This window comes from Lepus europaeus, chromosome 8 (assembly GCF_033115175.1).
Source record: "Lepus europaeus isolate LE1 chromosome 8, mLepTim1.pri, whole genome shotgun sequence".
In the NCBI taxonomy this organism is placed as follows: domain Eukaryota; kingdom Metazoa; phylum Chordata; class Mammalia; order Lagomorpha; family Leporidae; genus Lepus; species Lepus europaeus.
Window position 1 is genome coordinate 15,234,477 of NC_084834.1, and position 24,574 is coordinate 15,259,050.

A 24,574-nucleotide genomic window follows, 5' to 3' on the forward strand; every position below is an offset into this window, starting at 1 on the left:
TCCAGACAGACTTCCATAGTGGCTTAACCAGTTTGCATTCCCACCAACAGTGGGTTAGTGTCCCTTTTTCCCCACATCCTCTCCAGCATCTGTTGTTGGTAGATTTCTGAATGTGAGCCATTCTCACCGGGGTGAGATGGAACCTCATTGTGGTTTTGATTTGCATTTCTCTGATTGCTAGTGATCTTGAACATTTTTTCATGTGTCTGTTGGCCATTTGGATTTCCTCTTTCGAAAAATGTCTATTGAGGTCCTTGGCCCATCTCTTAAGTGGGTTGTTTGTTTTGTTGGTGTGGATTTTCTTGATTTCTTTGTAGATTCTTGTTATCAATCCTTTATCTGTAGTATAGTTTGCGAATATTTTTTCCCATTCTGTTGGTTGCCTCTTCACTTTCCTGACTGTTTCTTTTGAAGTACAGAAACTTCTCAATTTGATGCAATCCCAAATGTTAATTTTGGTTTTGACTGCCTGTGCTGTTGGAGTATTTTCCAGGAAGTCTTTGCCTGTGCCTATATCTTGCAGGGTTTCTCCAATGCTCTCTAATAATTTGATGGTTTCGGGTCGTAGATTTAAGTCTTTATTCCATGTTGAGTAAATTTTTGTGTAAGGTGAAAGGTATGGGTCTTGCTTCAAGCTTCTGCACGTGGAAATCCAATTTTCCCAGCACCATTTATTGAATAGACTGTCCTTATTCCAGGGATTAGATTTGGATCTTTGGTCAAATATAAGTTGGCTGTAGATGTTTGGATTGATTTCTGGTGTTTCTATTCTGTTCCATTGGTCTATCCATCTGTTTCTGTACCAGTACCATGCTGTTTTGATAACAACTGCCCTGTAGTATGTCCTGAAATCAGGTATTGTGATGCCTCCGGCTTTGTTTTTGTTGTACAGGATTGCTTTGGCTATTCGAGGTCTTCTGTGTCTCCATATGAATTTCAGCATCATTTTTTCCAGATCTGAGAAGAAGGTCTTCGGGATCTTGATGGGTATTGCATTGAATGTATAAATTGCTTTTGGGAGAATAGACATTTTGATGATATTGATTCTTCCAATCCATGAGCATGGAAGATTTCTCCATTTTTTGGTATCCTCTTCTATTTCTTTCTGTAAGGTTTTGTAGTTTTCATCGTAGAGATCTTTAACGTCTTTGGTTAAGTTTATTCCAAGGAATTTGATTGTTTTTGTAGCTATTGTGAATGGGATTGATTTTAGAAGTTCTTCCTCAGCCGTGCCATTGCCTGTGTATACAAAGGCTGTTGATTTTTGTGCATTGATTTTATATCCTGCTACTTTGCCAAACTCTTCAATGAGTTCCAGCAGTCTCTTAGTAGAGTTCTTTGGGTCCCCTAAATAAAGAATCATATCATCTGCAAAGAGGGATAGTTTGAGTTCGTCCTTCCCGATTTGTATCCCTTTAATTTCTTTTTCTTGCCTAATAGCTCTGGCCAAAACTTCCAGAACTATATTGAATAGCAGTGGTGAGAGAGGGCATCCCTGTCTGGTACCAGATTTCAGTGGAAATGCTTCCAACTTTTCCCCATTCAATAGGATGTTGGCCATGGGTTTTTCATATATTGCTTTGATTGTATTAAGGAATGTTCCTTCCATACCCAGTTTGCTTAGAGTTTTCATCATGAAAGGGTGTTGTATTTTATCAAATGCTTTCTCTGCGTCTATTGAGAGAATCATATGGTTTTTCTTCTGCAGTCTGTTAATGCAGTGTATTACGTTGATTGTTTTGCGAATGTTGAACCATCCCTGCATACCAGGGATAAATCCCACTTGGTCTGGGTGGATGATCTTTCTGATGTGTTGTTGCATTCTATTGGCCAGAATTTTATTGAGTATTTTTGCATCTATGTTCATCAGGGATATTGGTCTGTAATTCTCTTTCAATGTTGCATCTCTTTCTGGCTTAGGAATTAAGGTGATGGTGGCTTCATAGAAAGAATTTGGGAGGATTCCCTCTTTTTCGATTGCTCTGAATAGTTTGAGAAGAATTGGAGTTAGTTCTTCTCTAAATGTCTGGTAGAACTCAGCAGTGAATCCATCTGGCCCTGGGCTTTTCTTTGTTGGGAGGGCCTTTATTACTGTTTCAATTTCTGTGTCAGTTATTGGTCTGTTTAGGTTTTCTATGTCTTCCTGGCTCAATTTAGGGAGGTTGTATGTGTCCAAGAATCTGTCCATTTCTGATAGATTTCCCTGTTTGCTGGCATACAAGTCCTTGTAGTAATTTCTGATGATTCTTTTTATTTCTGTGGCGTCTGTTGTTACGTTTCCCATTTCATCTCTGATCCTATTGATTTGGGTCTTTTCTCTTCTTTTTTTAGTTAGTTGGGCCAATGGGGTGTCAATTTTGTTTATTTTTTCATAAAACCAGCTCCTTGTTTGGCTGATTTTTTGTAATGTTTTTTTGGATTCAATCCTGTTGATTTCTTCTCTGATTTTAATTATTTCTCTTCTCCTACTGGGTTTGGGTTTGGTTTGCTGCAGATTTTCTAGATCCTTGAGATGACTTGAAAGGGAGGGGGGAAGCCATTGTAACCCATAAGCTATACTTTGGAAATTTATATTCATTAAATAAAAGTTTAATAAAAAAAAAAAAAAGAAAAGCTAAAAAATACAGTTGACATTCAAACTAAGTGGAGTCTCATAATCTACTTCATGCTAAGTCACCTTTCCCTATGAGATTTCCTGTTTGGTAGTCTGAATGCCCAACCTCCAGCAACTCACTCCCATCAAAGAGATCTGCACTTCATGACACAAGCTCCCTGATATCACTCCACCAGCCTCTGCCTCCCTCCCTCACTCTTCAGGGTTACAAAGCTTAACCTGTTCCCCAGGTGACTTGATTCCACCTTCTTCACCTGGTTCCCAAACGAGTGGCAGGATCCCACGCCGAGCCGTCGCGCGTCGGCGAGCTCTTCCAGCGCGACCTGCGCGACCTGCGCGCGCAGCTGGAAGAGGCGAGCTCGGCCTCGAGCGCCGGGTTCTGCGTCTCCAGCTGGTGCACCTTCTCGATGAACACGGCGAAGCGGTCGTTGAGGCCCTGCAGCTGCTCCTTCTCGTTGGTGCGGATGATCTTGTACTCGTTGGTACGGGCCGCCGCTTGACTCAGGTCCAGACCGTCGGACGCCGGTAGCCGGCGGTAGGCCAGGCCCAGGCCGAGGGACGAGGCCGAGGAGCAGGCGCCCGAGGAGGCCGCATTGCAGCGGGTCAGCGACTGCGAGCGGAAGCCGCCTGCGCCGCCGGCCCCGGAGAGGCGCGCGGACAGGTGAGAGCCGTCCCCGAACACCTTGCGGTAGGAGGAGGCGGAGCACAGGTAGTGCTCCGAGCCGAAGCTCATGGTGCCGGGATCGACGCCGGGCGTGCGGCTGCGGCTGGAGGTACGGAGCAAAGGCGAGGTGGGCAGGCGGGGTGATATGGTCTGTTCTAGGAAGAGGCAGAATAATGGAACTGAAATGGCTTTTAGTACAGAACATGAATCCTATTACTATAGTTTACATCTCTCTTTGGGCTTTTTGCACTTATAATATTCCCTTAAACCCAGAGCTTAGAAACCAAAATATACTGTGCTTGTCTCAATTCTGTTTAAAAAAATTCTTAAAACCATCAACATTTAAAATTACTGCAGTTGGATATTAGGTTTCCCTGACACATAATATTTGAGTATAGGGTGTAGTATGTTTAGTGATCAGTGACTAAGTGTATTAGGTAGAAATGTTTAGATGCTTATACATTTGGATAAATAATCAGAGAGGAGAAGGCTATCTGTGTTGTGGTTTGGGATTTAAGAGATTTTCTGTTTGCCTCATCAACTGCAAATTCATAAATATTGATTCAATGCACCTGCAAGTTGGCAGAGTTCAACAAAATTTTTTCAGGGGAAGGTATTTGGTCTGACAGTTAAGATGCTCCTTGCCACACCTGCATCCCGCCTCAAGGTGGCTGGGTTTGAGTCCTGTCCAGTTTCCTGTTAATGCAGACCCTAGGAGCAGCAGGTGAGGGCTGAAATAGTTGGGTCCCTGCCACTCGTGTGAGAGACCTGGGTTGAGAACTGGCTGTGATCTCAACTGTTTACAGCCTCGACTGTTGGTAGTAGGGAAGTGAACCATGAGGTGGGAGATAAGTGTTTCTTCCTATCCCTCCACCCTATCTCCCTCCCCCTTTGTCTTTCAGAGTGAATAAATACATAAATAACTATTGTAAAAGTCTTTCCTGGGCCGGCGCCGTGGCTCACTTGGCTAATCCTCTGCCTGTGATGCCGGCATCCCATATTGGCACTGGGTTCTAGTCTCAGTTGCTCCTCTTCCACTCTAGCTCTCTGCTGTGGCCTGGGAGTGCAGTGGAGGATGGCCCAAGTGCTTGGGCCCTTGCACCCACTTAGGAAACCAGGAGAAAGCACCTGGCTCCTGGCCTCGGATTGGTGCAGTGCCGGCTGTAGTGGCCATTTGGAGAGAACCAACAGAAGGAAGACCTTTCTCTCTCTCTCTCACTGTCTAACTCCATCTGTCACATAAAAAAATGTCTTTCCCATGACCTTCAATCAGAACCATAGTCATAAATGTTTCAAATGCAAGAATTTTTAAATTCCCCACATTTCCCTAGACACTCAGTTGTAGCCATAACTTGTTTTTAAACAAACAAACAACTGAATCTTCAAAATGAACTCTGATGAATATTTACTTTCAAAAGCTTCCACATGCACTGGCCAGTCCTTATGAAATTCAGTCATTGATTTCCCTGCCACATAATATTCTGGTCCTTGATTCTTGGACAGTCACCTAGGTACAGAATTCAACTTCCAGAACTCTAAGGTCATCCAAGGGAGAAGATTCTACCCTGTAGACCCTGGCCATCAACTTGAAACAGCACCCTGCACCATTCTCTTTTCCTAGCAGCCTGATGATTCTGGAGCTGCTCGTTAGCCTCCAGTGGAGCAGATGTGCACAGGGAAATGGAACTTTACACATCAATGTCTTGACAGGCAAAAGACTCCCTGCCCCTCAGCCCCACGAGGAAGGAGGGGAGGATACAGCTTCTCTTCACCAGCCCTGAACTCCTTCAAAAGGTCATGCGTTCCCTTGTCAGACTGACACTCATGGGTCTTACCCTTAAATAGAGGCCAGTCCGCAGAGTGGACACTTGCCTGTTTCTAATCACTGCCTGCTTAGATAAGTCTAGGGTGAGCACGCTGCGGGGGGATCAATCTGACAGTGACCTCAGAAGCTTCCTTGGTAGTGAACGGAGCTTAAAGGAATCAGAGACGGAGGAGAGAATAGAGAATTCAGGGATGGAAGTATTTACAGAAAGGACTGGGTGTGGGAGAGTGCAGGGGGTTCTGTAGGGATGAAGAGGTTAGAAAGGATGTGGCTGACTTAGTAGAATAGGAAATGTGGTAGGGACGTGGCAGGGGTGAAGAGGTGACGACTGGAACCAAGGGTGCATAGAGAAACATTGAAAAACGATAACTGAGTGTAGTAATAAGTGCTTTCTATAAAAATATTGGTTTGTAGGTTATTATTAATATTAAAGTCATGACAAGTGAAGAGTTATTTCATACATAAAATTAGAGAAAACTATTAGCTGCTCAGAACAACTGCTTTGTCATCCTCCAAGGGCATCCGTCCTGCTTTGCTCAATTGATTGTTTTTTTGCTAGAAAGTTCATGAAGTGTGGCAGCCAATTCACTTAAATGAATGAGCTGGGTCCTGTCGCTTGGGATTTCAATTCTTGAGATGGATGCTCTGAGCATTAGAAAACCACAGTAGTGGCTTCTACCATGGAGCTTTGTTTTTCACAGCAGTACGTTATCATCCGTTCAGAGTTGTGACAAACTTAGTCTGCTGCAAAAGCCAAGTCACAGAATTGATTCCTTTAAAATAATAAATAAATCTGGAGCAATTTACATGGGCGGTCAGCTTCTCTTTTATTAAAGATTTATTTATTTGAAAAGCATAGTGATGGTGGAAGGAGGGAGAAGAGAGAGAGAGAGAGAGAGAGAGAGAGAGAGAGAGAGAGAGATTGAGGTTTTCCATCTCCTGGTTTGCTTCTCAAACAGCTACAGCAGCTGGGGATGGGTCAGACCAAAACCAAGAGCCTAGAATTCCAGCCACATATTCCACACGTGGGTGGGCAGGGGCCCAAGAATCCAGGCCATTTCCCTGTGCCTTCCAGAGAGGAGCCGGAACTGGCGCCAGCACTCTGCTATGGGAAGCTGGTTTCCAGAGCAGTGGCTTAACCAGTTGTGCCACAGCACTGAAACACAAACATCTGATGCGAATCAGTGTTCATCTCATTCCTTTCTTTGCTGTATTGGACAAGTATTAGCTTCCTTTCAGAGTATCTGAATCAATTTCTCAGTAACTGATTATTGTAAGTGATACTGTTTTAAATCTACAATACTTTATGACTTTCATAGTTTATTCTATTGTGAATTTTAAGTTCCAACCTAAATGGGACCAGCCACCTCCACATATCTGTGATCAGTGTATATAATATGTTTAAGAAGACAGAAAACAAATTTTAAAGTTGTCTCTAACAGAATCATTTCACATATTGCTCATAGGTTTTATGTTAACATTAGTGAACTTGAGGGACATTTTTTGTCATGGGGGAAATCACAAAAGTTTTCGCCAGTTTTATGTCTTCTATAAACCACCTAATTTTAAAATGTGACAGTAAAATTATTGCACTTGTGGGCATTTACTTCACAATAGAAAATGTGATTTTTTATTTATTTATTTTTTATTTATTTATTTATTTATTTTGACAGGCAGAGTGGACAGTGAGAGAGAGAGACAGAGAGAAAGGTCTTCCTTTTTGCCATTGGTTCACCCTCCAATGGCCGCCGCGGCTGGTGTGCTGCGGCCTGCGCACCGCGCTGATCCGATGGCAGGAGCCAGGTGCTTCTCCTGGTCTCCCATGGGGTGCAGGGCCCAAGCACTTGGGCCATCCTCCACTGCCTTCCCGGGCCATAGCAGAGAGCTGGCCTGGAAGAGGGACAACCTCTTCCAGTCCTTAAGCGGGCCCCTTCCGTACAGCCCCTCCAAGCCAGGGGCCTTTCCCACTCAGGGCCGGGCCAGGGTCCCGTCCTCAGCAGATAGGGTGCGCGAGGCCCTGGCGCGCGTGAACCCGGCCCTTGCTCCTGGCGCCATGGCCTCGTCAGGAAGGCTGGCCAGGACCTAGAGCCATCTGCGCCTGCGCGGGCCGGCGGGGCGGGGCCAGCCGGGGGCGGCCTGGGGCGTGGCCTGCGTGCGCAGACGCAGTGGGCTCCGGCGCCTCTTTTCGACGCAAGGGACGCTGGGAGTCACTTCCGGGTTGTCCTGGAAGCCGGGGCCAGGCCGGGGGGCGCGGGCGGAGCGCGGGGCGGGCGGCCTCCCGAGACGCTGCTTCCAGGAGCTGAGCGCCCGGCGAGTCAGGTGCCCGGGCCGCTCCGCAGCGGTCCGGAGTGGCCTGTCATTCAGCCGCTTGCAGCCAGCAGGGGACGGCTGGCTCTGCCGCTGGGCGGTGCGGACTGGAAGCGCAGTTGTCGCTGGACTGCCGTGGGCGCCGCCTGGCCTGCTGTCCTGTCCTGGGGCTGGCCGTGGGAGACGCGGCCGGCCCATGGCACCTGCTGCCCGAGCGCGCGCCGGCAGGGCGGGGGCTGCGAACCGGAGGCGCCCGCTCAGGGGACCGCTTTTCCCCCGTGGATCCGTGTCCCGCGCTGCCGGCAGCCGCTTCCACCGGCTCACCACGGTTCCTGCACACCCCCCGCAGGGGCTGGCAGACCGTGCCCTCGGGGTGCCAGACACCCGCGAAAAACCTGAGGGCAGCGGCAGAGCCAGGGCCCCCTCAGACGGTACTTAGCGCCTCACAGTGCAGCCGTGGCTGCTGAGCGCCTGCCCTTTCGAGCTTCCTCTGCAGACGCTTCCAGTCAAGACTGAAGCTTCTTGGCAGTCGTGCGGCTCTCACGGGCCTCCTGTCGCCGTCCCGCTCGACTCTGGCACAGGAGACTTGGGCAGCTTGGATGTCAACTGAGGGTTCTGGACCTGGCCGAGGGCAGGGCTGGCTGGTGGCAGAGGGCGCAGGCAGGTGCCTGGGCCCTGGATCTGAGCTGTTACCCGGAGAGGCTTCGGTACCCGGTTAACATTTCAAAGGACGTTTTCTCACTTGGGGGAAACAGGTCCGTAGGCCCACGGTTTGGAGAATGTAAGTTCTTAGTGGGCTGTTAGAAAGCAAGGCTGCTACTGTGAAGTCCTGACTAAAGCTGCAACCCTGGGGCCGGCGCCGCGGCACAGCGGGTTAAGCCCCGGGCCTGCAGCGCCGGCACCCCATATAGGTGATGGTTCGAGTCCCGGCTGCTCCGCTTCCGATCCAGCGCCCTGCTAATGTGCCTGGGAAAGCAGCGGATGATGGCCCAAGTCCATGGGTCCCTGCACCCACGTGGGAGACCTGGAGGAAGCTCCTGGCTTTGGATTGGCTCAGATCCAGCTGTTGCGGCCATTTGGGGAGTGAACCAGCAGGTGGAAGACTTTTCAAAATAAATCAAATGAAAAAAAAAAAAAAAAACCCACTAAAACTTATTTGAGAGGTGAGTTGGAGGAGAGACAGAAAGGTGTTCCACCTGCTGGTTCACTCCCCAAATGGCCGCAACAGCGGGAGCTGGCTGGGCCAGTCGTGCCAGGAGCTTCCTCCAGGTCTCTCACGTGAGTGCAGGGCCCAAGGGCTTGGACCATCCTGCGCTGCCTCAACATCAGCTAGGATTTGTCACTGACCAAAGCCACCCGAACGGAGGAGCGCAGTGCACAGGTTGTCTAGAAATCCCCAACCACGGTGTTGACGGCATTCACCCCGGAACCCCTGGGGAAAAGGAGGTTTCACACTACGGTGAGTCACGTGAGCTCACTAGGGGAAGGCGTTTAGCCTAGTGGTTCGTGCTGACATGCCCACATCAGGGTACCTGGGTTTGATTACCGGCTCTGGACTCTGATGCCAGCTTCCTGGGACGCAGTGGGGACAGCTCAAGTGACTGGGTCCCAGCACCCACGTGGGACACCCGGACGCAGTTTCTAGCTCTCAGCTTCAGCGTGACCCAGCGCCAGTTTGGAGAGGGAACTGGGATATGGGAGCCCCCACCCTACCCCCGAAAACTAAAAGGAAATCGCTAGCTCATCCTCTCTGACCAAAGGAAATGAAAGCGATTTTTGGGATGCCCCTTGTACCCGCCAGTCAGAGGGCACGCTGCTCCGCCAGGCCTGACGGGGCCGTGGGAGGTGCCCTCACTGCGGGCCCTGACGTGCAGGGTGGGTCAGGGGCTCTGCTGATGGTCACGGAGCCGGCTGAGGGGCAGGGCTTCACCAGAACCTGCAGGTCCTCCTCCACTACGGAGATGGACGGCCAGGCTCCTGGACCACGTACAAGGAGCGCTCCGCATGCTGGCTAGAGGCTTTCCTGCTTGTTAGTCTGGAGAGGGCACTTGGCGAACACGGAGCCGTCTGCCTTAGTGACAACCTGGGGCCGGGAGGACCAGAGCGGCCTCACTCCACTGCTGTCCTAACACTTCCCACGGCTGCTGCTGGCAGCGACGGCCCTAACACGGCGTGAGCTCACGGACTAGAGTGCCTCGCTTTATTTGAACACTCCGGCCTGTGATTTCTGCAGAGTAGACCGGGGGCTATCACTTGTGCGTGAACTTGCCAGGTGTGACGAGTAACGCAGCCCACCCCACAGATGTTAGAACGCGACATTTGTCTTCTGGGGCCACCACTGTGGCACAGTAGGCCACAGGGGCAGCAGCCCGTGCTCCACTTCTCATGCAGCTCCCTGCAAATGCGCCTGGGAAAGCAGTGGACATTTGCACCACCTGGGAGACCTGGATGGAGCGCCAGGCTCCTGGCTTCAGCCCGGTCCAACCCTGACTGTTGTGGCTGTTCGGGGAGTCAATGGTGGGTGGGAAGTCTCCCTCTCTCTCTCTCTGCCCTCCAAATAAGTAAATTAATGAATTCAGAACAAAACAGAACTAAACTTGAGCTTTTCCCACTTACTCCTTGTGTGCTGGTGATGACCCGAGGGCTGAGAGGCAGACGGGCTTTGCTCACACATACACCCGCTAAAGCAGCCCTACTTTTAAAAGGGATGGGGTCCGACGTAATGCAGTGAGGAACAGGTGGACCCTGTAAGGGGCAGGGGCGTGCTCTCCACTGGCTTTTGCACACCCCAGCTTCAAGTCTCCTCCTGGTTCTGAGAGCGCCCCGTCCCTGGACACACACTAGACTTGATGGCTGCAGCCGCGTCAGTAGAAACCATTGAAGTTTATTGGCGGTCACAATGCGTACACCGTAGGCAGCAAACACCCTCACACGTCTATCCCAACCTGATCACGCGAGAAAGGAGTCACCGCAGTCGCCAGAGAAGGGAGGAACTCGACAGGCTTGTTTCGGGGTGGAGGAGAAAGAAAAACAGAACCCAATTGATGAGTGCCCGTGGCAAGAGCTGAGCCGGAGGTGGGTACAACCAGCAGCGACAGTTGCGGGGAAAGTACAAGGCGCGTAGCTTTCTCCGTTGCTTTTCCTCTGTAGGTTCATTCTTTTTAAATATTCCAAACATTTACTATGGTTCTCATTTTATAAAAACGTATACTTTGAAGGGGGGGGGAGGCTGCTGACTGCTCCATGCTAGGTAGGCCTTGTCACTGAGAACCCCTCCTCCAGTCCGTACATTCGCGAGTGCAGGTGCATATATAAATATCCACACGCATACGTCCACACGCACTGCCTCAGGGCTGGGGAAGACAAAGGTATTGGCCACACGCAGCTGGCCTCTGGTGGCCTCATCCAAACTGCTCCGCACGAGAGCACCCGGCGCCATGACCTCTCTGCCAGAACCCCTCACACACACTGACACCCAATGAGCAGAGGCATGTGCGGGAGGCTGAGGGAGCCCCGCGGGAGGGAGGGTGGAGCGAGGACACCGAACACTGTCAGGTGGGCCGCGCGGCCCTGGGGGGCCGGGGCGCTGCTCTGGCATGGCTTAGAGTCCTTAAAGACCAGGGTTCATACAGTAACAGGGCGTGACCACTGCCGGGGCGAGGAAAGGGCGATACGAAAAAATAGACATTTGGGATTTTTACTTCTGCCTCTCTACACTGCGTCACTGAACGTGCGCGCTCACACACCCCTGTCCAGTAAAGCTGCAGGCCACCAGTAACACGTCTGCACTCGCACACAGCCCTCACACCAGCACTGGAGCACTAGACTCTGTAGAAAGTTTTCAGTCACACTTTTTGTTTTTAAACTTGAGTCAATATAAACCTTGTTCAAAATGTTATGAAAAAATGTACATGTTTATACAAGGCAGGCTGTGGCAGGACACTGGGGGTTCTCCCCCTCGGGAGGCCCCGGGAGGAGGGGCTGGAGGCGCAGGCGTCCTGTCTCTGGCTCCTCTCCTCCCACCACCCTCCCCACCCCGTCCCCAGGAACCAGCAGCGCCCTGCCCCGAGTTGAGTGCACTCACACCCGTTCCCCGGGGAAGCAGCCAGGTGACCTTTGCCCTCTCCCCCACACCCCGGGAGGAGGGAGCCAGGAGCAGCCAGGCCCTCTCCCTTGCAATTGTTCACCCCTCTGGGCCAGACCCGAGGGACGCTGCTCTGTACAGGTAGAGTCTGGGGAGGTGTCAGCTCATCATGTCATTGCTGTTCACGCCGTACGTGGAGCTCTTCATCGAGTCGTTGACTTCTCGACGGAACGCCGACAGGTTCTGGGTGAATCTGCGGACAGGACGCGTGGGGGCTGGTGGGAAGCCGAGCGTGGCACGGTGCTTCTAAGCCCGCAGGCAGCTCGGCGGCACTGCTGGGGGCGCAGGGAGCCCCGCAGGCTGAGGGCAGCAGGAGGAGGAAGCTGCCGGGAGAGCAGTGGGCTCGGCGGCGCCGCCCAGTGTGGGAGCGCTCACCACACAGCAGTGGGCAGCGCGGCCAGGGCAACCCAATGAGGTAAGTTAACCATTCATGGAAGCCCCAGATGTGCAGTCTGGGCCCAGATCAGGACTCTCCAGCCTAGCGCCCGAGTCAGGGTGCTCTGGGTACGTGCACGGTAGATGGGGTTCTGAACACTCCGTGCCGTGAGAATGTCCAAATTCTCACACCCTGACATCCGTATCCTTGGCTACAGACTCTCGGAACCTTCAGCTGTCGGCTTTTCTGCTGGACGGCGGGTCTGAGGGAGCGGCCCCGCCCCCCGTGCCCAGGGCCCCTGCGCTCACCTGTCTCTGTTTTTCGTCAGAAGATTGCGCTCGATGCCTTCCATCAGGTTCTCGAAGCACAAGTGCATAGCCTGCTGCTTCTCTGGTGGCTGGCTGTTCACGATACTGTTCCTTAGGTCCGAAAAATACTGCGGGGCAAGGAGTGGGAGCGAGGGTCAGAGGCCGTGGGCAGGACGGCTAGTCCTGTCGCCTGCAGGGCTGTGGGAGACAGCTTCCGCTAAAACTGGGTCCTTGGAAAACAGTCAGGCAGCCACTGGCAGGACGCCTGCATCCCGCTGCAGGTCACCAGTGCGACATCTGGCCCTGACTCCTTCCAGGCTGTCCGGACCGGCCCCGTCGCCGGCAGGCAGAGGCACACTCTCCCTGTAAAGGGCCTCGCACACTGCCCAGAGGAAACCCCGCCTTCCACCCAGGCGGACTCTGACCGTCAGTGGGTGGGTGGGGTTCCACGTTAGTGACCGCCTCCTTTTCCCTGCTTTACCATCCCTGGGTATTGCTCTTAAAACGTTTATTTCTTTGTATTTATCTGAAAGGCAAAAACACACAGGGAGAGACTGCCCACTTTCTGGTTCACTCCCTAAATGCCTCCACCGGCCAAAGGCTGCACGTAGCAGGCAGAAGCCAGGAGCCTGGTGTCTGGCGCCCAAGCCAGGCCTCCCGTGTGCGGGAGCCGTCACTGCTGCCTCCCGGGACGCTGGAGTGGGAGCAGGACTCACACACTCCAGCAGGATGAGGGTGTGAAGTGGGGACTTTCCACGCCTGCCCCACACGCCTGCCCCAGGGCGCTTCTGAGAGCTGCTTTCCTCTGTGCCTGGCCCCTGAGAGCGAGGCACAGCCAAGCCCTGCCTCCTGTACCTTTTCGTTTAGGAGTATCAAGCCAAGCAGAGGTCGGGACATGGACCACTGGTTCCTACAGTCTTCAAAGATGATGATGTTCAGCACCGTGGACAGCATCTAGAGGGCGAGAGAGAGGCTCGGAGGCAGAGGCCCAGGGGGTGCTGGGCTGCAGGAAGGTGAGCCGGCAAGCGTCGCGTCTTCATTTCAAGGTCAGCTTCTGTCTGTGCTATTTCCGTTCCTGTCTTTACAGTGCTCTGATGACCCCATCACAAGGGGGCCACTCCGGTTCCCCTGACTGCAGGGAACCAGGCAGTGTCTCTGAGCAGACCGTGTCCTCGTGGCCGGCACGCTGTTCTGTCTGGCAAACAGCAGCACAAGCCAGAAGCGGGCTGGACACCTGGCAGCTCACGCTCTTCCATGGGGGAGGGACAGAGCTCAGGAGATGGGTCCCAGGCACATGGGCTGCTGTAACACTCAGAACCTGACTGCATCAGATCTCCTGCATCCGGCAGTTACTTGGCCAGCTCGGCATCCCCTGCCACCTGCCATGTCGACCCCCAAACTTCACCGCGGCAGCACGAGCCCGGGGAGGTGCTGTCGCCCGGCCTGGCCTCTGGCCGGCAGCGCTTCTCCCTGTTTACCTGCTGGATCATCTCCGGATGCTGCTGCATGATGTGCAGAAAGCGGTCGCTCTCCTGGCTCAGGGGCGTCGTCCTCTTCTTGGTGCTGCGCGACAGCTGCTTGAAGAGGTACGTCACGATGTGGTCCAGGCAGGAGCAGCAGCCCGTGCACACCATGGTGTCTGCAGGGAGAGAGCGGGGACGCAGCACAGCTATGGAGCTGCCCGTGGACTGCGGCGTGTCCGCCAAGGCCACGGCTCAGGGTGCTGCGGCTGATTTGTAAGTCTGGAAGCGAGTGTGTGCCACAGGTCACATGACCACAAACAGGATTGAAACCACTTTTTAAGCAGATTTGAAAGGCAGACCTATCTTCCTCCTGCTGGCTACTCCACAGACGGCTGCCACAGCCAGGTCTAGGCCAGGCCAAAGACAGGAGCCTGGAACTCCATCCTGCTTTCCCAGAAGCATCAGCAGGGAGCTGGACCGGAAGTGAACCAGGGGGGACCTGAACGGTGCTCTGATACGGGACGTCAGCACCGCAAGGCGGTTTAACTCGCTGCGCCCCCATGCCAGTCCCAGACACAGTGCTGAGCTCCCTACGGGTACGCCAGGAGGCAGGTATTCCACTTCACACACAAGGGAACCAGCGTTTGGGAAGGTTATGCTGCTGGTAACGGAAGAGCTGTGCTCAGATGCCAGGAGTCAGAGGTGAGCCCGTGTTCTGGGTTACCTGGGGGAATCTCATGAACCCCACAGCCCACTGCACAGCCGTGGCATCTCTGGGGGAACCACAGATTTGGAACAAGAACACACCCTGCACAGAGCCAACACTGTGACTGCTGGAGGGCTGACGGTTTACGCAGTGGCCCCTGTGTTTCCCAGAAGCAAGCTGTCCTGCCTTGACTGGGTTGCATTAAACACGGCTGTCACCAGATGGCGCTGAATGACAATCAAGTGGTAGTGGTGGTGGGGCTGGAGCTGTGGCATAGCAGGTAAAGCCATCGCCTGCAGTGCCAGCATCCCATGTGGGCGCTGGTTAGAGTCCTAACTGCTCCACTTTTGATCCAGCTCTCTGCTGTGGCCTGGGGAAGCAGTAGAAGATGGCCCAAGTGCTTGGACTCCTGCACCTGCATGGAGACCCGGAAGAAGCTCCTGGCTTCGGATCAGCCCAGCTCCTGTCATTGCGGTCATCTGGGGAGGAAACCAGCAGATGGAAGACCTCTCTCTGCCTCTACAACTCTGACTTTCAAATAATAAATAAACCTTTAAAAACTTCAGTAATAAATACTTTCTTAAAGTGCAGTGATATAGCTCCCTCACCACAGATCATCCAAGTCATTCTGTCTAACTTCATTTATGGTCTGCTCAGCCTAACACACACACACACCTATTAAGACAGCTAGAAGGTAGCCTAGAAAACAGTGGGTGGGGGCCAGTGCTATATGGGTGCCAGTTCGAGTCCCAGCTGCTCCACTTCTGATCCAGCTCTCTGCTATGTATGGGAAAGCAGCAGAGGATGGCCCAAGTGCTTAGGCTCCCCCTGCACCCGCATGAGAGATCCAGAAGATCCTGGCTTCAGATCAGCCCAGCTCCAGCCAGTGTGGCCATTTGGTTCATTTCCCAACAGATGGAAGATCTCTCTCTCTCTGCCTCTCTGTAACTCTACCTTTCAAATTTAAAAAAAAAAAAAAAAAAAAAAGTTTTTAAATGAAAACCATGTGGGGCAGAGCCATGGGGATGACAATGGAAACCTCACTGGGCAAGGGGCTGGAGCCTCCCCACCCCATCCGTGGCCCTCATGGGGCTTCGGAGCCACAGGCCTGTACCTGGGTGCGGTGGCGCCAGCTGCCTGGCTTTCTCCTGTCCAGACACAAGTGCCTGCTGCTCCGACTGTCGGGGCCCCCTCCTCCTAACCCGGGCAACAGCGTCCAGACGCCGCTGTCTCTCAGCCCTGCTCAGGCCCTTGTCGGTCAGCTTCACCCAGCACAGAGGCTGTGCTGCACCTCACTGCCCCACTGCCTCCCATGGTGCCCGGTACCGGGCGGTCTGTGTGCTGGGCGCAGGGTACGCAGCACGTCAGGGCACGCTCCCCTCGTTACTTAGCTAGGAGACGGGCGGGCCAGCCAGGTGCTTACCAAGCGCAGTGAGGCCTTCAGAAATGGAAGAGAGGATATACATGATGACGTGAGGCTCCAGGCTGGCAATGAAGTTCATGTGGTCCTGGGTGAGCACTTCCAGTAGTGAGTAGTAAGACTGGCTGAGCTTGGGGTAGTCCTAGAGAGAGGAGGAGGAGCTCGGGCGCTGCGCACCTCAGCGCCAAGGAGAACATCTGAACCAACGGCTCCGCCCCTGCAGCCAGCCCAGACGCTTACCAGGAGGTCGCTGTGCGGAATGGAGAGGAGCAGCTTGATGAAGGTCTGCAGGGCGTTGTCCAGGGCGTCGTCGCCGTAGAGACGGAAGACCCCGAAGTTGACGTAGCTGCCGCTGAGGGCCGCCTTCAGCATGGAGAAGCAGATGGAGATGCCCTTGAGCTTCAGGGCGTAGACCTGGTCCTTGGGGACCTCTCCCAGTGTCAGGATGCGATTGCCTGGGGAAACACGGGCTCAGGTGTTCAACCACGTCGGGACGGACGGTTTTTATCCCCCACAGGCTGCAGGGATGGCTGGCACGCCAGAGGAATGCAGCACGCCGTAACACTGTCCTGGCCACGGCGCTGCTCACGGTGTGGCCAAAGAGCTCAAGGTCCCCGGCAGGGCCAGTGCCTCTGAGCACTCACCATACATGGTTATCATCTTGCTGGTTTCCCGGAAGAGTAAGATGCCGTTGGGAGAAGAGACATCGAACTGCAGCCGCTGGGACCTGAGCGGGGCACAGCAGGGAACAGTCAGAGGTGTTGTCGGGCACGGACTGTGGCACTGCAGGCTCTCGGGAGTCCCCAGGCTGCTCTGCAGTGAGACACGCAGACGCCTATCTAACGTGAGAACCAAGCTGGCTGCAGGTATGTAACCAGGGGCCGGCACTGTGGCTAGCAGGTAAAGCCACCACCTGCAGTGCCGGCATCCCCTATAGGGGCCAGTTCAAGTCCCAGCTGCCCCACTTTCGATCCACCTCTCTATTATGGCCTGGGAAAGCAGCAGAAGATGGCCCAAGTGCTTGGGCCCCTGTAGCCACATGGGAGACCCAGAAGAAGCTCCTGCCTTCAGATCAGTGCAGCTCTGGCGGTTGCAGCCAATTGGGGAGTGAACCACGGATGGAAGAGCTCTCTCTGCTCTCTGCCTTTCCTCCTCTCTCTGTGTACCTCTGACTTTCAAATTAATAAATCTTAAAAAAAAAAAAAAAAGTATGTAACCAATGATGTAGCTTGTGTCTTAAAAAAGTATTTAAAAGGCAGAGAGAGAAAAAGATATCTGTTTAATCTGCTAGCTCATTCCCTAAATGCCACAACAGCTGGGGCTGGGCCAGGCCAAAGCCAGGATCCCCGAATGTCACCTGGGTCTCCCATGCAGGCGGCAGGGACCCAAGAACTTGAGCCACACCTGCTGTCTCCCAGGCCTCCTTCAGCAGGAAGCTGACTTGAACCAGGCACTCTGACAGGGACGTGGGTATCCAAGCAGCTGCACCACAATGCCCAACCCCGCCTGTTCACTGTTCACTGGATTCAAGGGGGTAAAAGGCTCCCATCCGTGGTTCTTCTCTCCCGTGTGCCCCTGAATCCATCCACTGCCTCCCCTCTGCCCCACCATGGTTCCTTCCTTCACACAGCAGGTGGCTAGGACGGCACCACTCAATACTGTAAATGAGCTCACTCACCCCTGCCTACACCCTCCTGTAGCTCCCCACGTCAGTGAGGCTAAATGCCCGCCCCGCCGTGGGGGAGGGTGTGTGTGTGCGTGCACGTGCCAGGTGCCACGCTGTTTAGAACAGTCCCTGTCTGTGCAGACGACCAGAACCTTACCTGTCATCCGGATCCCAGCACGAGCGTCAGTCTCCAGGCCTCCCCCGCCCCCAGTCCGTTCTGTGTCCCTGCCTTGTTTTACCCTCTCCACAGCACGCGTTACTACCTGCAATCATCTCTGGTTTCCCGTCTCTCCCACTGTCTGTGACGTCAAGGAGGCAAACAGCTAGGAAGGTGTTTGGCAAGAATAGCTAGCTGCTTCCACAGGCCGGAGCTGTGGCGCAGTGGGTTAAAGCCCTGGCCTGAAGCACCGGCATCCCATATGGGTGCCGGTTCTAGTCCTGGCTGCTCCTCTTTCCATCCAGCTCTCTGCTATGGCCTGGGAAAGCAGTGGAAGATGGCCCAAGTCCTTGGGCCCCTGCACCCGCGTGGGAGACCTGGAAGAAGCTCCTGGCTCCTGGCTTCAGATCTGCACAGCTGTAGTCGTTGTGGCCATCTGGGGAGTGAACCAGTGGATGGAAGACCTCTCTCTCTGTCTCTCTTTCAAATAAATCTTTAAAAAAAAGAATAGCTGCTTCCAAATACATCTTCTAGTGAGTACCTCAGAACACAAGCCTCACCGTGAGGTACAGCCCATTCCCTCACTCGGGCAGCTTCAAAATGACTAACTCTCAGGACGACCGTGAGAGGCAGACACAGCAAAGCTAAGGTGCTTACTTTTTCCTTCTTACCATCTCTATAGTATTGGGAAAGTCTACAACTTAAACAAATATATTTTCCTTTTATTTGAAAGGCAGAGAGACAGAAGTTTTCGTGTGCTGGTTCATTTCCCAAATGCCTCCAAGAGCTGGGGCTGGGCCAGGCTTCGGTGAGGAGCCGAGAACTCCATCCCAGGCTCCCATGTGGGTGGCGGGGAACCAAGCACTTGGGCCTCCACCTGCTGCCTCCCAGGCTGCGCGTGAGCAGGAGGCTGGATAGGAAGCAGAGGAGCCAGGACCAGAACCGGGCACTCTGGTAGGGAAAGCGGATGTCCCAAGTGGTGACTTAACTGCTGTGCCACACTCACCCCTCCATTAAAAAAAAAAAAATCTAAAATGTACAGAGATCCTCCATCTCCTGGCTTACACACCACATGCCTGCAACAGCTGGGACTGAACCAGGCCAAAGCTAGGAGTCTGGAACTCCACCCATTTCCCACACAGGTGTGGGAGGCAGCACCTGAGGACTGGACCCCCCTGTGCCTCCCAGGGTGCACATCAGCAGGAAGCTGGCACTGGGAGTGGAACCAGGACTCGGACACAGGCCCTTCAACGTGAGATGTGGCTGTCCCACGTGGCATGCTAACTACTGGATCAAACGCCTGCCCCAAAGCGGTAATTTTGTTTTGGAAGTCTCTCACTTAAAAAAAAATCCTTACTGATCCACCTGTAATTTACTGAATACATGCCCTTCCTGAGAGAGGGTATTCTTGGACGCATCCTATCGTTTTCAATGGTCTCTATGAACTAAGAGAGGGCACTACTGCCACATGCTTGCCCTTTGGGTATTGGTAACAAGTGCTGTCAGATGACCCAAAACTCCTTTGTCTGTACCCTTCTGTGCATTTCATGGTACGTATGCTGTATGTTTGAGACTCTCGTCAAAGCGATTTATCTCCTGCAGGCAGCTTTGTGTGGTGGGCGTATCTCCCTTCATACACACACACCTGAGCTCTCCCGTTGGACAGCAATGCATCCCACCCTGTCACAACACGTCCCAGCGCCAGGTAAGGCAGGTTCTCGCCCATGAACAAGCAGCCCTGCTTACCTGTTGTGAACGAGTTCCGCCATCAGCTTGAGCACGGGTGTGGTGCAGGCTGGGTCGTGGTACCACAGCTCGATCGCCCGCTGCAGGATGGGCATGTAGGACGGGTATCTGGACGAGAAGCTAAGGCAAACTCCCTGCACCCAGACGGGAAGCGCGGCTCGAGCACAGCACCCGCTGCACTTCTTCCGTTCCTGCGCCTTGCATTCTAACCTTGGGGCCCGACCAGAAGGCGCTCGAGTGACCGTCCTTGAACAGGCTTCTGGGAACGCGTCCGCTCACACAGCGCCGCCTTCTGAAGAGCACCGTGTGTGTCACACTGCTACTACTTCTCTGAGGGGACAGGGCAGCAGCTACTCCCTGGCACGGCTGGAGAACAAGGCCCCAGGTCTGAGATGACCCGGTCTGCGACGCTGGGCCTGCCGCCTTCTAGGAGCTGATTCTGCAACAGGCCGAGATGTTTCTCCTTCCTGCAACACTGCACGGCCGCTGTCTACCTGGGGCCACCCAAGGAACCAGGAAGCCACCTCCCTTGTGCGCGTCTCAGACAATGCTACGCCACCGGGCCACTGCAGAAGGCTGCGTAGACCTCTGGGGATCGCTGCCACCTTCTGGCCACACCACACCTCGCTCCCCTCCCCCAGTGCCCATCAGCTGCGGCCTGCTGGGGCCGGCTCCTGGACTGAGGCAGGATACATCCATTCAAACAGCATCATGAAGCTGGTCTTGGCGTTGAAGGCGAAGGCTATCCCCCTCAGGTCTCTCACCAGGCCAACTAGAGTGCGCTGCAACAGAGGGCAGAAACGTGTTCACAGGAGAAAACCAAACCCGGAACCAGCCGACCAGGGTGGGGGCGGGGTCTCCCTCCCACACAGCTCCACAATATTCCAGGTCAATCTTCACCATACCAGAGCGGAATCTTTTCACATAAAAGCTAGCTTTGGAAGCTTCTTCTAAGAAACAGGATGGTTACTGGGCAACTGTAGCGAAAACAGAGCCTGAAAAGCTTTCAAGATACTAAAGTGATAAATCGTGTGTAAAAAGCTGGAAGGCAAAAAGGCCCGTCCAACAGGCAGGAAAGCGCTACATCTTCAAGGCCGTGTCCCAGAGGGACGCCAATGGAACCCTGCCCCCAGGGAAACAAAGGGGAGCCTGTGTGGCTCTGTCCCTTCGGCTGGGGTGCCTGGCCATCAGGCGTACAGCCTGCAGCGGCACAGTGCTCGCCCACGGTGGTGCGGCTAGCTGGCAGGAGGGCCCGGGCGAGGAAGCTCAGCAACGTGCACTTGCTGGCCAGGAACAGTAGTCAGGACTTTTTTTAAAAAAAGATTTATTTATTTGAAAGAGTTACAAAGGGAGGTAGGAACACGAGAGAGATCTTTCATCTGCTGGTTCGCTCCCCAGATGGCTGCAATGTTGCTGGAGCTGAGCTGATCTGGAGCCAGGAGCTTCTTCTGGGTCTCCCGGGTCTCCCATGTGGATACAGGGGCCCAAGGACTTGGGCCATCTTCTACTGCTTTCCCAGGCCACAGCAGAGGGCTGGACAGGAAGTGGAGCAGCCAGGACTAGAACCGGTGCCCATATGGGATGCCGGCACTGCAGGCGGCGGCTTTAAGCTGCCGCACCACCGCGCTGGCCCCTAGGACTGTTTTTAAAATCAGGAAGTCACCAGGGTGGTCGGAAAGGTAGCAGACGCGGTGGTCCCACCTCACTTTGGCAACAACCACTGCACTTCTTTTTTAACAATGTGCTATAAAAGCAAATAGTTTGGGGGCCAGGGCTGTGGTGAAGAAGTTAAGCCTCTGCCTGCAGTGCTGGTGTCCCATATGAGCACTGGTTCAAATCCTGGCTGTTCCATTTCCAATCCAGCTCCCTGCTAATGGGCCTGGGAAAGCAAAAGAAGACAGCCCCAAGTGCTTGGGCCCCTGCACCCACATGGGAGACCTAGAAGAAGCTCCTGACTCCTGGCTTTGGCCTGGACCATCCCCGGCCATTGTGACCATCTGGGGAGTAAACCAGAGGATGAAGATCTCTCTCTTTCTTTCTGCATTTCAAATGAATGAATAAATCTTAAAAAAAAAAAAAAAAAAAAAGCTGTGTTGCTAAGAGCAGTCTTCCAATCTACATGGGACATGACACATGTGGGAGACAGCTATAACCACCTGTGAGGCGATTCTTCTGGTTTATTCTACTTGTGCTGTGCTGGGGACGGCGCTGGTGATCCCTGACAGCTCTCAAGAACATCTGTCTACTGATGGGTGCTCTGGCTTCAGTCCCCAGCGTGTTCCACCTTCACACAGCCCTGAATGGTGACTGCCTCAACCCCAAACCCCAAACCGACGTATGGTCATGCGCTGCTCAGTGAGCGAAGGTGAACTGAGACCTGCCTCGGCATTCGGCAGGTGCCTCCGCCGTGGTGTGGACACACCCACACGGTACAGCTGCTACACACCTAGGCTACGGGGAATAAGCTGTCATGGAAGGGGTCCAGTGTGGACGGAAACGTCGTGAGTGGTGCAAGACTGGATAAGGAGCCGAGCCGGGCAAAGTGGTGCTGCTCTCTGACTGCCCTGCTGATCTGGAGACAAAACCCAAGAGGCTTTCCAAGCAGGAGGAAGGAGAACCTGGGAGTGAGGTGCAGCCTGTCTCCTTCCTAGCTACGCCGACCGTGTGGTGGCTCCAGGGCGAGGCTCAGTGCCCAGGGGCACCAGCTCCAACACCCTGGGGCCGCTCCTCTGCGGCAGAGGCGGCGCAGGCTCAGGAACACAGGTGTGTGTGCGCAGGACAGGAGGGCAGCAATCAGGAAACGACTACAGCACCTAACAGTCCCTGTGTACGGAAATGCACAAGGCTTCCCCGTGACCGTGTGGCAAAGGAAAGAATGTTAATGGAAACCAGCAGCTATGAAGACCCAAACGACAATGCGTCCCATACACTAACCCTGTGGGCTCTGCTTCACAGTGCTCAAGCACTAACCACCAACTCAACTACGTCAAAATGACCAAGACGGCAAATTTGACAGTTTTTTACGTTAAAAAGCTCCTAAATACGTGGACTAATATACACAAAATTTTTGGGCAATTTTAAATGATTATATTAGGAAAGAAGAAGGGGGCTGCAAACGAAGAGGTTAGAACCACAGATAACTCCAAGGAAAAAAATACACACAAACGATGAAGAGTAAAAATTGGATAAAACAGAAAACAGATAAAATGCAGGCAAAAAAAGAAAAAAGTGATGGAATTATCTGGCCAACAAAATGCAGTGATTTCTTACAGACTAATAAAATGGATAAGCTTTGGGAGGACTGATCTAGAGAGAGTGAAAGCAGGAGTAACAGTATTAAAAATGAACAGGGCAAATAATTAAGATGCAACAGAGATGAAAAGGACAGTATGAAAACTCCAAATAACTTTATGCTGATACATTTGAAAACTTAGAAAAACCCCTCAGAACTGCTCAGAATGTAATGTAAAAGCAGCATCTATAAACCTCTGCTGTTCTTCAGTGAGCTCCCGGAAGCCCCAGCCTCCAGGTAAGAAGCGGAAGCAGGGCCGGCTCCCGCTCTGCGCAGTGCGGGCAAGCCCGGGCCCCAGCAGAGGCGCACAGCTCCCGGCCCAGGCCTCACCTTCGCTTCCTGCTCGTTGAAGCTGTTAGTGCTGAACATCTGGGCCACAGCCTCGAACGCCGCTGTGAGTGGCAGCATGAACTGCTCGTACTGATCTTCGTCCTCTCCTGCAAGGGAGACAAGCTGGGTGTGGCCGCACACCAGCTACTCACGGCTGTGGGCGCACAGAGATCTGGGAGACCCAGGGAAACTGAAGGGGGTTCCTTTACTAACCCAACAGGCTATCGGTAGTACGTGGGGAATAACATGTACACACACAAGCAACTGTTAAGCCAGAACACAGCAGAAATCAGTAGTCTAGGGATGTCCCAAGTGGACCAGACTCCCAAGTGTGTGAAGTGCTATGTGGTTCGTTTGTTTTCTATGAAGTGACGACCAGGTGAGCTGCTTGTGGAGACTTTATAGTCGTGAGCATTGTCCCCCGTCATCTCTCCTAGCCTCCAAAGGTTTTATAATGTCATTTTAAACTTAAATAGCTCAAAATGCAAATGGCATCTTCGAACTTTAGTGATTAGCTACCCACACACTGCTCTCACGACCACCAGAGCCATAGAGGTGACTGAGTTCCTGGTTCATATGTGTTACAGACAGGATGATAAGAAGTTGGCTGTCTTAAAAGCAAGTTTGCAGGATCAGCATCATGGCAGAGAGCGTTAAGCCACTGCCTGAAACGCTGACATCCCATATGGGAGCTGGTTCAAGTCCCGGCTGCTCCACTTCCAATCCAGCTCCCTGCTAATGCACCTGGGAAAGCAGCAGAGGACAACCCAAGTGCTTGAGCCCCTGCACCCACATGGGAGACCCAGAGGAAGCTCCAGGCTCCTGGCTTTAGACTGGCCCGGTTTTGAACACTGCGGCCATTTGGAGAGTGACCAGTGGATGGAAGACATCGCTCTCTCCCCTCCCTTTTGGTAATTCTGCCTTTCAAATAAATAATAAATCTTAAAAACAAGTGGGCTTGCACTTCAGTGTGGAATGATGAGAGCTATCTGGCCAAAACGCATGTAAGAAGCTCACTGTGCAATTCTCTTCCTTTTCCAGGAAAGGAAACGAGAACATTCACGTTACAGCTAGCGCCGTCAGACGGAAGCCTGCAGGGCACTGTCACTCTTGGCCAGTTACAGGGACCGTAAGGGCATGAGGGGTGCTTGGTGCCATCTGACTGCTGTTTCAGATGGCTTGGCTACTGCTGAAACGGCAAAGACTTCCCGAATCTGGCCTCTGTCCTCAGCTAACAACGTAGAGCAGTGCCAGGTGGCTTCGTAAGCCTTAGGATTTACTGCAGTACCTAAATCCACCATGAGGAGACGCCCGAGTGCTGTGTAGAAGGTAGTCCGACACCGCATGTCTGTCAGGTTGGATTGATTGTTAATTCCCAAAAATGAAAAGTGCTCGCTCTATTGGGGGAGAAAACAAAACCAAAAACACGCCATCACAGGTTAGAGGCGGAAGGCCAGCCAGTAATCTGAGAGTTCCGGAGCTCTTTCGCGCACAGGGCTACATGGTTGTTTCTTCAGGACCTGAGGGCAGAGTCTCTGTGTTGAGATGATCCCTGA

General features: G+C 53.1%; 1 protein-coding gene across 1 annotated transcript in view; it reads right to left on the reverse strand.

Annotated features, from left to right (window-relative positions):
• Positions 1 to 10,274: 10,274 nt before the first annotated feature.
• XPO7 (exportin 7) overlaps positions 10,275 to 24,574 on the reverse strand; it is a 98,738-nt gene continuing 84,438 nt past the window's right edge. The window contains exons 18-28 of the mRNA XM_062199418.1: positions 24,307 to 24,415; positions 23,019 to 23,125; positions 20,090 to 20,178; positions 19,397 to 19,504; positions 16,472 to 16,554; positions 16,068 to 16,282; positions 15,831 to 15,969; positions 13,717 to 13,877; positions 13,094 to 13,192; positions 12,239 to 12,366; positions 10,275 to 11,747 (exon numbers count right to left, since the gene is read on the reverse strand). Of these exons, the coding sequence (XP_062055402.1) occupies positions 11,654 to 11,747; positions 12,239 to 12,366; positions 13,094 to 13,192; positions 13,717 to 13,877; positions 15,831 to 15,969; positions 16,068 to 16,282; positions 16,472 to 16,554; positions 19,397 to 19,504; positions 20,090 to 20,178; positions 23,019 to 23,125; positions 24,307 to 24,415 (1,332 nt within the window). The 3' untranslated portion in view covers positions 10,275 to 11,653. The remainder of the gene's footprint in view (positions 11,748 to 12,238; positions 12,367 to 13,093; positions 13,193 to 13,716; positions 13,878 to 15,830; positions 15,970 to 16,067; positions 16,283 to 16,471; positions 16,555 to 19,396; positions 19,505 to 20,089; positions 20,179 to 23,018; positions 23,126 to 24,306; positions 24,416 to 24,574) is intronic.